At 44.8% G+C, this 16,838-nt stretch overlaps 1 protein-coding gene across 7 annotated transcripts in view; it reads right to left on the bottom strand.

Annotated features, from left to right (window-relative positions):
* STS (steroid sulfatase) overlaps positions 1-16,838 on the bottom strand; it is a 548,358-nt gene that overhangs the window by 411,214 nt on the left and 120,306 nt on the right. For all 7 annotated transcript variants that reach the window (XR_004297752.1, XM_032391161.1, XM_032391165.1 and 4 more), the window contains one exon: positions 16,694-16,831. Coding sequence is in view for 6 of the 7 variants with exons in the window: in XM_032391161.1 (XP_032247052.1) it covers positions 16,694-16,831 (138 nt within the window). In the remaining variant the exon portion in view is untranslated. The remainder of the gene's footprint in view (positions 1-16,693; positions 16,832-16,838) is intronic.

Here is a 16,838-nt window from a genome sequence, read left to right as displayed (position 1 = left end):
ATATCCCCAGGATAATCTGGAATATGACCCTGGATTATCTGAGTGGGTCCAGTGTGATCACGGGGGTCCTTATAAGGGGAGGAGGGAAGCAGGTATACGGTATATCTTATAGGGGAACCATATCCCCAGGATAATCTGGAATATGACCCTGGGTTATCTGAGTGGGTCCAGTGTGATCACAAGCGTCCTTATAAGGGGAGGAGGGAAGCAGGAGACTCAGAATCAGGGCAGAGAGAGAGGCTGGCTGATGCTATGCAGCGGGCCCTGAAGATGGAGGAAGGTGCCCCACACCAAGGAATACAGGTGCCTCTAGATGCTGGAAAAGGCACGGAAACACCTTCTCCCCTGGAGCCTTCACAGAGGCACACAGCTGTGCCAACACCTTGATTTTAGCGCAGGTGGACCCATTTTGGACACCTGCACTCCGGAACTATAAACTAATCAATCTGTGTTGTTCTGAGCGACCGAATTTGCGATAATTTTCAGGGCAGCCATAGGAAAAGAAAACGCCAGCATCCGTGCCTCACATCCCCAACGCATCCGATTGAGTATTAGGTAGAATTATCGCAAATGCCACGTCCAGTGTCTAGAACAGAAGTACAGCAGCACCCGATACGGCCCTTTCCGTCAATGCTAGTACTTTTTTTTTTTTTTTTTTAAGATTTTATTTATTCATTTGACAGAGAGAGAGACAGTGAGAGAGGGAACACAAGCAGGGGGAGCGGGAGAGGGAGAAGCAGGCTCCCCGCGGAGCAAGGAGCCCGATGTGGGACTCGATCCCAGGACCCTGGGATCATGACCTGAGCCGAAGGCAGTCGCTTAACCGACTGAGCCACCCAGGCGCCCTCCGTCAATGCTAGTACTTTACTAGCAGGACAGCTCTTACCATTTCGTTGAGGGAATGAGCTCTGTCCATACGAGGTCACTTGACTCTAAGCACACAGAGCAGCACAGGGGTTTGGGGAGAGCATGGTGTGGTCAGCTAGCTCCAGTGGGAGTGGCTCTGCAGACAAAATGCTCTCCAAGGCCTGCAACGGATGTGCCTGGAGGGACACAGGCAGCGACTTGCCAGCACGGGGCTCAGAGAGCCGAGGGCTGCGTCCCCCCAGGCCATGCAGGAAGCACACAGACAGGTAAAACCAGATGCATGGTTTCCCGGAAAGTCCTTCCCCACAGCTTTAAAATGCACTGAGCACAGCTGAACACCACAGGAATAATAACCATGGGATGTCAGGCTGGAAACAAGGGAGAGAATGGACATTCAGCTCCTTGAAAATACCTTTTCAGACTTTAGAAAAAAGAATGAAATAAAGAGTGAAATGAAGAAAGTTGAAGGACAACGCAGATGCATAGCAAGGAGAGAAAGCATGAATACGAGGCATGGTTAACAAAGGATGCAAATGCCATCGAAACTTAAAAAATGGATTACCGGAGGGGCGCCTGGGTGGCTCAGTTGGTTAAGCGACTGCCTTCGGCTCAGGTCATGATCCTGGAGTCCCGGGATCGAGTCCCACATCGGGCTCCCTGCTCGGCAGGGAGTCTGCTTCTCCCTCTGACCCTCCTCCCTCTCATGTGCTCTCTCTCATTCTCTCTCTCTCAAATAAATAAATAAAATCTTAAAAAAAAAAAAAAAAAAAAAAAAAAATGGATTACCGGAGACAGAGGTTCAAGGGATCTTGAAGCAAAGCTTCACTTATGACTGTCATGCTGGTTTTTGATGATGGTACACTGATTGCAGAATGAACTGTAGCTCACGATTACAGCCTGAACTCCTCTTATAAACAAGATCTTAAAACTTCAGGCACTAAATGTTTTGTATGCACAGACATCAGGGAAAATTCACACATAAATTCATATTATAGTCTGCAGTTTCTAGAACGGCCTCCATGAGAAGTTGAAAGTATCGCACTAAATCTTTTCAACATGATCTTAAGGTAATTATCTGACAAATACTGTTATTCTTGCATCACAGATATCACATCAAAGAATAGGGAAGTTCACTTTGCTATAATTTATTCAAGTTGTCAACAGCTGAGTGAGGAATCACAACCTGTGAATTAGTCTGATTATCCTTCTGTGAGATCAAGCACATAGAACTTTCACCTGCTTATTCGTAGAGTAGATCAGGCTCACGGCATTTCACCTGCTTATCCTTCTACTCAATCAAACTCAGAATGTGCACCTGTTTACCCTTTTTACCAGATCAAGATAATGGGATTTTCACCTGCTTATCCACACTCACAGAATTTAAACTTGCTTATCCTTCTACTAGACCAAGCTCATAGACTTTCATCTATGTATCCTTCTACTAGATCAAGCTTACAGAATTTAAACTTGCTTATCCATCTACTAGATCAAGCCCATAGACTTCCAACTGTTTATTCTTCGAGATCAATCTCACAGATTATGCACATGCGAATCCTTCTACTAGATGAACCTCGTAATATTTTCAGCTGCTTGTCCTACTGGATCAAACTCACAGATTTTTCATCTGTTTTTCCTTCTGTAAGATTTAGCTCACCGGATATGCACATGCCTTCCTTTTACCACATAAGCCTCATAAAATTTTCACCTATTATTCTACTAGATTAAGCTCATGGAATTTTTAAAAAAATCTATTCTACTAGATCAAACTCATAGACTTAACTCTTACTCTTCTTCAAGTTCAAACTCACAGAATATGTACCTGCTATCCTTCTTGATGAACCTCATAGGATTTTCATTTGTTTTTCCATCTATGGGATCAAGCTCAGAGAACTTTCATGTGTTTATTCTTCAACGAGATGAATACATACAAGACTATCCTTCTAGATGCACATGATTATCCTTCTAGATAAACCTCATATAATTTTCAGATGTTTATCCTTCTTTGGGATCAAACTGATAGAATACGCACATGACTGTCCTTCTACTAGATCAAGTTTGTAGAACTTCACTTAATTTAAGAACAACAAAGGAAGTTTGCTCCGTAACATAAAGATCTTGTTTAATTAATGGCTACAGTATATATTTATTGCCCCACTGGTTAACACAAAAGAAATAAAGAAGAAGGTAGACCAAAATACCACAATAATGAAAAAGAATCCTTTAAAAATGTATCATCTAGGTGCAATGTGGCGTTGCAGATTGGATCCTGAAATGAAAAAGCACATTAGTGGAAAATATATAGTTCAGTTAAAGGTGATGTTCCAATGTTAATTTCTTGACAGATAACAGTGGTTATGCAGAAGGTTAATGCTGGAGGAAGCTGGGTACAGGGAAAGCAGAAACTATCTTTAATATTTGTAATTCTGTCAATCTATACTGATTCCAAAGTAAAAACCATACTAAATACACAGAGATGATATATGTGTGTTCCCCAGTTGATTAAATACTTGCATTCTCTAGATGACATCAGGGAAAACGATATGGATTACTTCGCGGGGTTTTATATGTACTGTTTTTTAAAAATGTTTTAAAGATTTTATTTATTTGAGAAAGAGAGAAAGTGGTGGAGAGCGGCAGAGGGAGAGGGACAAGCAGACTCCAGGCTGAGTGGGGAGCCCGACACGGAGCTCGATTCCACGACCCTGAGACCACGACCTGAGCCGAAGTCATTCGCTTAATTGACTGAGCCACCCAGGTGCCCCTATATGTGCTGTTTCTAATGGCTAAATTTAACTGATCACATATGATGTGATATGGACTATGATATGTATTTCATTAACTAAATCCTTACATCTCCCTCACAAGGGCACTGCTATGACTCCCCATCTATAGAAGAAAAATATGATGGCTGAGAATATGCATTTCATCTCATTAAATCATTACACCTACCCCACAGTGGTGCTACCTTTACTGTCCAATTTATAGATGGAGGTTATCTATACATACACCTGAGGGGGCTGAGCAAAATTACGTACTGAAGTTCACTGATCTAGTGAGCTAGAGCGCAGATACAAAGCTTTGTTCAACACCAAAGTCTGTGAATTTGCACAATTCCTCAATACAATTTCACCTCTGGTGCAAGAGAGAGCTGGTCCTGTCTTGCCTGTATAATGTTGGAAGAGGGCCACAGGTGGGCTGGATTTAGAAATTCAGAAAGACAACTCTGAACCACAGGCTTAAGAAAAACTGGGACACTGAGCACATTCTTTTATGTTCCCAAGAGTCAACAGATGTATTCTTTAAGGAGAAAGGCAATGTCCAAGGATGGTTTCCCGGGGCTCCCCAGGTGAAGGCAAAGGGACAACTAGCTCCAAATCTGCATGTGAGCGGGCCTGAGACGTGCCAAACCTCCCATCCCTTGGCTAGAGTCTCCATGTCTTAGAATAGCACTTCCATGAACATGGGCCACAGATGTCTCTTCAAGATTCTGACTTCCTTTCCTTTGGATATGTACCCAGAACTGGAATTGCAGGATCACAGTCTCTTAAGGAACCTCCATCTTGTTTTCCACAGCGGCTGCACCACTTTGCATCCCCACCAAGAGTGCACGAGGGTTCCCTTTTCTCCACATCCTCACCGACACTTACCTTTTGTCACAACAGCCAAGATATGGAAGTAAATGTCCATGAACAGATGAATGCATAGAAAAAAATGTGGGATTACATAGACACACACACAGTGGAATTGCAGGCAGAGGCAAGAAGGAAGTCCTGTCATTGGAAACGACATGGGTGAACCTGGAGAGCATTATGCTCAGTAGAATACACCAGACACCAGAACGACGAATACTGCGTGATCTCGCATACGTGAGGAATGGAGACTAGTCAAACTCAGGGAAGCAGACAGTAGACTGGCGATTGCCACCAGCAGGGGGTTGGGGAATTGGGGGGATACTGGTCAAAGGTACAAGGTTTCAGTTATGCAAGAAGAGTCAGTTCTGGGATTGAATGTGCAACAAGAAACTACAGTTAACCATACCGCATTGTCACACTGTATACATGACCCGTGCTGAGACAGTAGATCTCAAGTGTTCTCACTACAACAACAACAAAAGGAAGACAAAAATGGTAACTATGTGAAGTATCAGCTAAGTTAAATAACTTGATTGTGCTGATCATTTCACAATGTATATACATCCCCAATTTTGAATTGTGTATCTTAATTAAGTGTACAATTTTTATTAGTTTTAAAAAGCTGAAAAAACCAGCAATGGAAATACTTGCTTTTATTTTGTAAATATGACTCAATCTCGTCATAAGAAAACTGAGTGGTTTTTCCATCTCTCTTACCATTTCTGTAAATGCCTATCCACTTACATAGGCGTGCACACACACAATGTAGACGGTGCCACAGGAATCCACAGGCTCATCCGAGGTACGTATCTATCATGAATCCGACATCAGGGATCTGTTCTGCTCTAGGAAATTTGCTGAGGTCCCAGACCTCCAGGTGATGGAAGAGAAGTCTCTGAGATGTATAACCACTTGGAAAACAAAACAAAACTCCTCGAGAGACCCTCAAGACGTCACACCCTGCCAAAGATTCAAGATCCCCTAGAGAGTTCCAAGCCACGAACAGCCCCCTGGCGGGAAGAGTTCTATGTGGGTGCAGGGAAGGGGCTTAGCTGTGCTCAAATGCAATGCTCAGAGCACCCTCAAGGAAGGCACAGGATTTCCTTGGGATCCAGTGTGGTGCAGCCCCCAAACCCAGCCGTCCACTAACCACTTGCATGTACGGGGTGGCAGGACCAGGTACAGTGTCATCCCCAGCTACTTTTCGGAAGACAAACCATCATACTCGGGACGAACTCTTACACCTTTTATGAAAATACGAACCCACTGTGTATAACCTAAGTCTCTCATCTTACAGTTACGAATTTATATTCAGAAACTAGAGAAATATATCAATAAACAGAATCTCACCCAATTTTCTAAAGCTGTAAAAGGAGTGTTTTTTTATAACAGCAATGGTAAAAAAAAAAAAAAATTTAAAAACTGTTTAACAGATGATAAACACATCCGTGCACACTCTCCCCAGGGAACAACATGTTTGATAAAGTATGATCACACATTTCCAGGCATGTGTTCATGAGCAAATATCTTTACTTGTCAGATGGTGTAGCTTTGAGTCTCATTCCTCATTCCCTGGAAAGGGCTATGTGCAAAATGCACCCGTCGGACTTAAAAAGGGCAGTACACACTTCTGCTCTCCCAGTAACTGCGACGGTTGCTACGGTTGTCCCCGAATGAAGTTCACAGGAGCTCAAATGCTGAGCTCCATTCATTTGGCAAGTATTTATTAAGCAATGACTTACAATGACCAGGAATAATGATGGAGTGCCCCATGTTCCAGGAACGATTCAAGCTCCTTGCAGATATTAACTCATTCCTTCCCCACCGCCCTCTATAAGGTAGGTACCCCATTCCACAGCTGGCAAATCTCTGGCCAACAGGACATGGCAAGCAAGCGATAGAACCAACTAGAGCTCCAAAATCGGGGCTACTGAACCCTAGCTTTTCCTGATTCTCAGAATCCCACAGGGAACACAAAACTGTGTGAACAAGGATCTCACCCCACAGAAACTCCAAGTCTCCAAGGACAACTCACATGACCCCACAGATCCCTCTGACTGGGAGTCAACAGCACAGGGGGGTCCCTAGGAACGCCCGCCCTGACTCAACAGAGTCTTGATTTAAGTCGTGAAGGAGAATTAAGTGCAGGAAAGTTGGAGGCAGCTTACAAGAGAAATAAAGAAAAACAGGGTAAGAAATCTGGATTTTTTTTTTTTCTGAAAATGTATGAGCAAAGAAAAGAAGCAAGGTCTAAATTTAAAATCTGGTCAAGTAATTGTCAAAGTCACATGTCTCTCATCTAGATGGTCCTTTGCCATGATGGGAAGTCACAAAGGTATGATGGCTGAGCTCGTCAGTCTCTCCAAGCAAGTGCAGAGAAAATTCTACCATTTATTACCAGACTGTTGTCAGGAACAGCTGCTTCTGAACCAGGCTTCAATTTTTGTCCTTTCTAATGCTGCCACCTGGCAGGTCAAATCACTTTCAGTGGCAAGAGTATATGACAGTCATTCTAATGCTTGATCAGGGTGCAGAGTTTTATGAAATACAGTCTTGGCCATTTTTCTCCTCTTGGGCATCTCCATGTGTGCATAACATGGTTTCTCTGGATTGATGCAAAGCGTGCAATTTGCATTCAATGCTTTCTCACCCAAGATGCTATATTTTACTCTTTCCTTGATTTATTCAGGCCAGACGGGAGATACGATAGAATAATGATCTGCATTCTATCAACCTATTCTGATGGCAAAATAAAGAGCAACAGTCTCCTGATGTCAGTGCTCAAAGAGGGGTAAAACTTTGGAAAACACCCTTAAAATGAATTGACAGTTTGAAAAGAGTAATTCCTTAAGGAACATGACCTCAAACTGCTAACTCCTCTATGTAGGGGTCGGTCAACATAATTGCTTTCCCAACACTCATCCTCTGCTGTCATATTTTGAGACATCACATCAAGGAATGAGTGTGGCTGTGTTTCAATAAAACTTCATTTACAAAATCAGGCATCGGGCTCCATTTGTGGATCCCTAACACCACAGTTGCCTAAGCCCTGCCCTGAGTTACTGAATTTAGATTGTGCTGTCAGGTGAGTGCAGCAAGCAAACCTTATTCCATGATATTAAATCCTATAGTATTGAGTGGAAATGTCAGTGAGGCTTCTACTAACAATGCATTTCTTCACTCAGCTGAGCACCTTCTTATTATCTCCTGCGAGTCGAAAAACTAAAGCACGTATCTTGGCCGAGAATGTAAAGCGAACCATGTCCTGGGACTGATCCACCTCTGCACCATCACACCTTGGTTGAGCTAAGTCTCACTTTAGTGCTGCAGGAAACAGCTTGTCCCATCTTGCCTTCTGGAAAGTTCTGTGTCTGGATGTCTGCTCTGCCAACCCCCAAATGATTCTACACATCCTTGAAAGCCTGGACAACATGATGCCCCTCCTATTGAATTAAGCCCCCAACGGCCACCACAGCAGGCGACGTTTTCCTACTGTCCATTTCCTCCGTATGTTTCCAGTTCCTTGTTTATGGGATGCCTGACAATCATGACGATCAATTCTGTGCACATCTCATCATCCCAGCAGGAACACAAGCACTTGAAAACAAACTAATTCAGCACTTAATCAACTGATGTCCACAGCATCACCCTCTCCAAATTATACTGGCCAATCTATTTCTTGAATGAATGAAATAATGGATGAATCAGTGAACAGTATGGCTGGGGAAAAAAAAGGCTCTCCTGTAGATGAGTGTGATGAGAAATTCTTATTTCCAACGTTCTGTTTGTCCGTTAACATTGCTAGGACTTTTCACTTCCCTCATCAACTGCATTCCAAAAGTTCTCTCCTCCAGAGTCTTACCAAACTCAGAAGAGAGCCTCACCTTGCATGTCATCCAGGAAAAGGAGCTCATTACCATGAAATACCCCAACTCCCCGCCTGCCCAGAGCTCAGTTTATGTACCGCCACCATATCCTTCCCACTGTCCTGCACTCTGCTGCCATGCAACCTCAGCCTCCCTCCGCACCGACCACACTAGACCACATCACTTGCATCTGCTCCGGCTCAAACGTGAGTAAATCAAACACCCATCCTCCAACCACGAACCCTGCCCCCTGATATGGATTCTGCAACCATGGGCCCAAACTGCGGTATTTAACCTTGTGGTATCACGGCCATACATTCTACCAAATGAAAACAGTGCAATAAAATCCTTCTGTCACGGCACTAAGATGTTGATCATTCGGCAGGTCTCTTCTCTGCTTAAGTGGACAGTCCCAATCATTCCAAATGGCACGGCAGTGTTCGGGGTGCTTGCTAAACTTATCCTATCTATGTGGTTGTGACTATTGGCTCCGATCATGTAATACACCATTGTCCATCATATTCTTGCCCAAACACTGACCCCCACATAAACTCTGACTTGAGTTGACATCTCCCCAGTAAGACACCAGCTGTCAACGAAAAATGCATCTGTTCCCCATAAATCTTGATCTTCTCAGCAATTGGAGCTTCTCAGTGATGCCTTGTACGTTAGCTCTCTATGGAAGTTTACCCCTGATCATCACATATGCTCCAACCTTTCCCACGACCAAGTCCTGCTTATAACAGCCTGCCTCCCTGCACAGAAAATTTCTTAAAAGAACGTGAGAATTTTTTCCCCTTCCCCCACCCTTCCATCCGTCCAGCCTCTGTCCCCACACCTCTCCACTAAAAATATACTTGTGAGCATCATGTGGGTAATAAATGAAATGGACCTGTGTCCTCATCTTACTGGCCATTTTAGCACCACTCACCATTCATGCTTTTCCCTGAATCTTCTCTTCTCCTAGTTTTCTTCTTATTTCCCAAATCACTCTGTCAACATTGCCTTTATGATATCATCATTGTCCACATCACCTTTTAGGTAAGAGTTCCTCAGGGCGTGGTCCTTGACTCTCTTCTTACACCAAACAATCTCATACACCTCCCCACCTGCCAACCAAATATAGCTCTCTGCCCATGAGTCTCAATTCATCAAGAGAATGTCCATCTATCTACACAACCACGTAAGCCAAAAACACAAGACCCATCATGGATGTCTTTCCTTGTCTCCACAATCAACAACCAAACAGCAGTGGATTTACCAAGGACTTCCAATCCCGTCTTCATCTACTCAAACTATGTATCCTTCGAACCCAAGCTCAAGAATTTTTTTTCCACTTATGTATTCAGTCAGAAGTGAGGCACTGTTGTAGGTCCCGTGGATACAGAAGTGAGTAAAACAACACGTATGCCGTCACAGATCTTGTATTCTCATGGATGACAGTAATGCCTTGCATGTACTGAGTACATTTGCCAACACTTTGCACGCACTGACTTGTTAATCCTCACAAAAGTTCTTCATGATATTCCTCTAATAACAACCATATTATTCCAGCTCTAAAGATGAGGGACTGGATACACAGTCATTCCTCAGTTTATTATTTGCATGCGTCTACCCTTTCCTTATACTGGATTTGGGCGATATTCTTCACACACAATTTTAACTACTACCCAAATGGCAATAGTTATTTTTAACACATCCCTATTGGACATATTAACTTGGATGTGGGGTATCTCATGAGCCACATCCCCTGACACTCCTGGTTTAGTCTTCCATCTCTAGCAACGCCAAGCTACTTTTCTGCTCACCGTAAGCATCTCACTCCCACCTAGAATGAATTCCTCACTTTTCCTCTCCTTGCCAGCACTTAAAAACATCAGCCTGCAAAAGGTCATCTCTCCCTGGGAGGCTCTCGGAAGTCCAGGTTGGGCTGACTACCTCTAAGCATCCGTTCCTAAGAGTTCCCTTAGCAGTTCGTTATTCTAAACTATCTCTGTAGATCTGCCTCTCAGCATTAGAATATGCACTACAAGAGCTCAGGGACCCTGTCTCCTTGGCCTTCATGCCCTAGAAGCTTGCCCCATGCTTAGCATACTGTACAGAGTCAATATACGAGTGCTTGTTGCTAGAATGTAACTGAATGAGCACACTCAGAAATGAAGACAGAATGCGATCTTCTTTCAAAGGTGAAAAGGCTGCAGATGCCTCCCGGCACACTAAATACCCACACCAGCAAGACAGGGCTACTTTGCCTACTCTGGGGAAGCTGATGAAAATATCTGTCAAAATCTGAAGTCAGAACCTACATGTTGCATAACCACCTTCTAATAAACTCCCAGACCCTCTTGCTGTTTGGTCTTGTTTTTTTTTTTTTTTTTTTCCTCCAACAAAAGCATCCACTGCTCTCTGAAAGTTGTGTTACTGCATGAGGGCACGACACGCCAAATTCAGGGAGTATAAGAAGCAACTCATAAGCCACCCAGACAGGAGCCAAATTGGTTGCTTTTGGAATCCGCACTTAAGGTAAAGGAGAGATGCCAGGAATGGGAGGGCCTCAGACGCGGGCGTCAGGGAATTTGGAAAGCCTTTTTCTGCACGTGGGGGAAGTCTACGTTCCTGAACGGCTCGGGAAAATAGGATTTCTACCACCCCCATGCTTATGCAGACGCTGTCGATAGTGTTACTTCATCCATCCCATTGACATTTATGACTTGTGTTTAGGCAGAGTAAAAGGGAGGTGGGGGGAGAGCCTCCTTCAGGATGACCTTGATTGGAGAGAGGAATGGAAATGAAGCCAGAGCTAGTCTAACCGTTCTCTTTCCAACACTACAGGGACTTTTCTGCTCTGAGAAAGAGGCAGAAAACTCTAAACGTGACTATAAGAAAATCTTAGGGAAGTTATTCCGGTCCCAGCAAAAAGAGGGTATTTTAGGGGAGAAAGGGGGAGATACTCAGGTATGGTACCAGGAGCAGAAGGAAGAAAAATCTGGGACACGTTCACTATTCATTCAGCAAGTATCTACTGAACACCTACAATGTGGTTATTGTAGCAAAGAGACAGAGAGGTGAATAAGGCACCCCAGATCCCTGCTCCCATGGGATTTACATTATAAGAAGGGAGATAGATCATGAGCACAAAATTATAAACAGACAACATATCAGATGCACAAGAAATTTTACTAAGTTGGTATGTTGAGTTCTGATTGAGGGAGTTCTCCAGGGAGATCTTACAGAGGCAACACGGGAATGAAAGATCAAATCAAGGAACTGCCAATGGAGAGGCCCTACGGTGGAAACAAGATTAAAATGCTGGGGGACCCCAGAAAAAAGCAGACAGGCATGAGGAAGATAAAGCAGCTCTACGTCATGGTAGGACTGTGTACCGCCAAGGTGCAGACCTCACATTTCATTCTCAGTGGGTGGGAATATAGTAGAGTGTTTTAAGAAAGGAAGAACAGTTGAGAAGACAGAGGAGACCGAGACTGGAGTGATGCGTCCACAGGCTATGGGAAGCCAAGGATTGCCAGCGACCAGCAGAAGGCAAGGAAGGATCCTCCAGTAAAGCCTTCAGAAGGAGCAGGGTCCTGCTGATCCCTTGATTTAGGACTTCTGGTGTCTGGAAGTGAGAGAGAACAACTTTCTGTTGTTTGTAAGCCATCCACTTTGTGGCTGCCCTAGGAAACTCAGCACGGTACAGTGAGCGCATGTGTATTAAAGCTCATCCAGGTGCCTGGGTGGAGAGTGAACTGACAACAAAGAAGAATCAGGAAGATGCGATCACAGAGCATGAGTGTGTAGGTAAAGAAGTGAGGGGACTCAGGGCAGAGCCCCAGAGGTCCCCACCTTTGAGAGGCAGGTCAATGGAGTAGGAAGAGCCGGCACTGATGGTTGAGCAGAAGCTTCCAAGAGTTTGCTTACACCCATCTCTACAAGAAGCGTTCTAAGAGCTTCAAATGTTGACTTAGACATCAGGTGACGCAGAGTGGGGTCAGCCGCTCCTTCCACGGGAGAACCACTATTTATAGGACTATTGCCTTGAGCTCTGGTCCAGATGAGTGTGCAGAATGAAGAGAGCTTTCTGAGGACTCCTCCACCACAGACCCAACACCTGCCCAGGGAACATTTACACAAACGGAGAGCCAGGACTTGTGCATCCCAGAGACAGTACAGGGTCGCATGGAGATCGTACATCCTCTGTTCCTTTAAAAGCACCGATTCCTAATCCCCGCTCTCAAATTAGCAATGTGCACATTTTCAATATTTTAACAGCCCTGCTGGAATTTTTACATTTAACCGCTATATGTGGTCACAGGCCAGTGTAAACGTTCTGACATTTTGTTGTTCATTTATTTATCTTGCTCTTGGCGAAAATCCTAACAGCTCAGTATGGGAACGCTGTCAGATTAACTAAAAGCACTAATGGACGCAATGCTTCCTGAATTCTTATGTGGGAACATGGATTGTTACTTGGTGGGCTAGGTTTATTAGGTTGACACAATCATTCAGAACACGTAGACAGTGGAAGGAAAATTGATTTAGGAGATTCTCAGAAGTAAATGTATCAGGATCTGTTAGGATGAAGACATTGCCAAGATTGCTACAATTTCACTAGGGTCATATTCAAAGTCCACACTGGACCCTACTTCTATCTCCCAATTTCCTTTGATGCCTTTTGACCAACACGGTTTACCCTTCTCTAAATCTAAACAGGAGATTCATGCTGCAAACACATTTCCTTCAAAAAAAAAAAAAAAAATGAGAGAAAGTATTAATGGTGTCACTATTCCTTCACCCCTATAATATTACATTATTTTTTTTAAATGAAGACTACCGCAGGGATCTTCTGTCCCTACGATTAAAAGGAAGATTGTGTTGAACTCTGGAGAAGGATGATTTAACTGTAGCCATTCTATGCAATTCACCCGCAGATTCCATTAGGCAAGTCGATTTGATTGGGTAATATGGTAGGAGCACTCACTCATACGTTTAAGATCTTTCCGAGAGGTTTTGATTGAGACTAAAAATCATTAACTGTTCAGAAAAAGATGCTCTTTTGATCAGGGAGTTTAAACAGCGCGATTCCTCTGTGTACGAGCGTGCTGGAGTTGACAGCTTTACTAAACGAGATGTGACACTGAGAAGAGTCTTTGGTCATCTCCTACGGCTAGAAGGAAACCATATCTTCCTTTTAGGGCAGCCGCCTTTTAACGATGTTGCACTGTAAGCCTGATTCCACCTCGATCTGACAAAGGGATAATGTTTTGCCACAGCAACGGGGCTGAGATATTAACACAGCATCATACGCTGGTGGTATTTCTAGCACTCAAGCGAAATAGCAGAACACTGCTCACACATCCAATGTGTTCCTCTTAAAAAAGAAAATCAGGGAGTAGCTCCTGACATGCTGTTAGGGTTCTATGATAACCCTGGTTTGCGACTGTCCTTCGGGACCCCCGACACTCTCTTTCTGACCCACAGCACTGATACCTCCACGAGAGTCAACTGTCACGGCGAAATGCTAAACCCATCTCGTCTTGCTCCTCACGCATCCCGAGATCCATCGGCCGGGGGACATCTGGTCATCTCCCTGAACCGACGCGCTTCACGGCAGTCATAATGTGACTTTCTCAAATCACGTATTACTTTGTAACCGCTTCCGTTACTGTGATTTACGTATGTGTCTCACCGGCAGCTGCTTACCTACTTTGGAACGTCGCAGGCCTTCAGCGGAAGAATAAATAAAAGGCTGAATGCGTGCATGCAATACAACCCATCACTCCATCCTTAGAGACGCTGTCATCTCTAAAATAAAATAAAAACGACTCTCTCTACACAGGCCATAACCTCGCTGAAATACGGCGATACACCTAATCTTAATCTACGGGAGTAGAAGTTTTCACTTCTCCCTACACTAAAATAAGAGGATGAACAGAGGGAGGGCTGGTCAGAAGAGGGGCTGCCGGGGATGGGTTAATCCTGCGCCGAGGAAACACGACGGGTCATTCACCCGACCCGCGTCAAACAGCATTTGCGTGCCGCGCTCTGCCGAGGTAACAACGGCAAGCAAAGGAAAGGGCCGTGCACATCCTATGAAGGTCATCCAGACCGGCACTCAACAGGAATCTTTCTGTCCGAGGTTCCAGGGAACCAAAGGTGTGAGCAAGGTCCCTGCCCCGAGGTGCTCCGAAGAGGACGGCAGACACACATATGAAGGTGTAAAGAGAAGTACATAGTAGGCATGTTTGGGACAGATAACACACTACCCTCTCTCCACCTCTCTGCCTCGCTGCTCTGTGACGCAGAGCGATCCAACTCCTTCTCGTTGCGGGACAAGCCGCGTGCTGTTTCTCACCCCCAGTGCTACGGTATCAAGTATGCGCAGAGCTAGACGCAGAACAAGAGAGCAAGCACGCACCGTGGCTAACTCCTTCCAGGCTTGCCAACTTTGCAAACATTTCCGGGGCCCCCGGGCCTCCTGAGGCTCTCCTTGTCGTATGCACCACTATTTCTTGTGCCTATAAATATTGATGCCTTTACTAAATTCCACGGTCTTGGCTTCCTGATTCCACACACTCAGTCACCCACCCAGCCAACCACCGGCTGACCCTGAGTTCCTCCAGGGCACAGATCACATTTTATATTTATTTTTGCCTCAGGCCCAGGGCCAGATGCACAGCCCAATCAATATTTCTAAACCAATTAATGGACCAAAGCATCCTATTTATTATCCTTTCCTATCTTTGGAGGTAAACTCGGATTCCCTGCATCCCTGGGAATCTCTGAAACATCCATATGAGAGAATATAAAAGGGCAATCAAGCACGTTTTCACCTTATGCTAGGGAAATTTTACAGTCACCTGCTTTCCTGGGTGTTACACATCTTGTTGTCTTAGGGAAGTGGTCCCCACTACCTGGGACACGATGAGTCACCATGGTCACCTCCACTCATCCTGCCCCTGGTGCAAAAACCCACAGCCACCGCAGATTCGGGTGGGTGTCCTAACCCTTAGCACAGATATGCCCCTGTGGGCCTGTCGTCTAAGTCTGTGGAATGGGTCACCTTTTATCGCAATGAGATATGTATGTCTTGTATTCACCATGTGTGCACACTACAAGCAACCTGGGATCAGGTCTGATCTTGGTTCAATGACTAAACCTTCTAAGAATCCTGCCACAAATGGGCTTTCTGATTGCATTGCATCCCTCTTGGGATCAATGTGGGTTAGCTGCCGTGTACGGGAGCATTTCTTTCCCATCTTCAGAGAAGTCAAGAGCAAATGATCTCCCTTTCTTTTGTAAAGACGGAACTGTATTAAAATTGAACATTTCTCCCCTTCAGGGCAGATCTTGAATGTTCTCGATGAGTTGAAACTGGCTAATAACACCCTCGTCTACTTCACCTCGGATCAAGGAGGTCTGATCTACTTTGGACTACCACACATCCCCAACGACTAGTCTGATCGGTCTTGGCGGTGGCTTAGCTGAGGCTGTGTCGGGAATGAAGCATGAGCCCGAAACGCTACTGCACATCGAGGTTGGCAGAATAACCATCTCCCAAAGAGTGGCACAACCTCATCCTCCAGAACTGGTGCCTCTGAGACCGTCCACAGCAAAACAACTTTGAAGATGTGATTAAGAACCCCGAAAAGGGAAAATCAGCTGCATGACTGGGTGGGACAAGTAGAATCATAGCAGTCCTTCGGGAACCATATGTTAGAATAAGTGAGTGAGGGAGATGACATTATGGAAACAGAGGTCAGAGAGAGAGAGGAAGGGAGGTCCAAAGACTTGTGCACTGTTGGCTTTAAAGATGCAAGAAGAGGTCACCAGCCAAAGAACACAGGTGGCCTCCAGAAGCTGCAAAAGACAGGAAATCAACTGCTTCCCCAGAGCCTGCAGAATGACACAGCCCTGCTGTCACCCTGATTTTAGACCAGTGAGACCCATCTCAGACTTCGGACCTCCAGAACAATACCTTTAATAAACTATGTTGTTTTAAGCCAGAAGTCTGTGTTGTCATAGTGGCAACAGGAAACTAATACACAGCTTTATTGTTTTAACCAGCTATCCAGTATAGAGGTTGAGTTTACCCTGGGTGAACATGCCTTCATTCCAGTGCCCTGACCTACAAAGTGTGCTTTTAATCTCCGTGGGGACCGTTAACAGAAACGGCGACATGGTCACTTCCCTGGTCAATGCCTGCAACGCAGTCAGGTCCTGTATACTGCAAAGTAGCGGAGGAACAACATCAAAGCTCAAAGATCAAGGCAAAGTGCCCAACAGGTGAGCTGGGAGGCCAGAGCTTACCGACGTCGGCAGATTCCTCACCTTTATAGATTCCGTTACTGCCTCCGTGGACTTCTCCCTTGGTGCTCACCTCTTCCACATGGGCTCCTTGATCCGAGGTGAAGTAGACGAGGGTGTTATTAGCCAGTTTCAACTCATCGAGAACATTCAAGATCTGCCCTGAAGG

The sequence above is a fragment of the Phoca vitulina genome, unplaced genomic scaffold (genome assembly GCF_004348235.1).
Source record: "Phoca vitulina isolate PV1807 unplaced genomic scaffold, GSC_HSeal_1.0 scaffold60, whole genome shotgun sequence".
In the NCBI taxonomy this organism is placed as follows: Eukaryota; Metazoa; Chordata; class Mammalia; order Carnivora; family Phocidae; genus Phoca; species Phoca vitulina.
The sequence above is the reverse complement of the archived record's forward strand: the minus strand, read 5'-3'. Positions and strand labels throughout refer to the sequence as shown.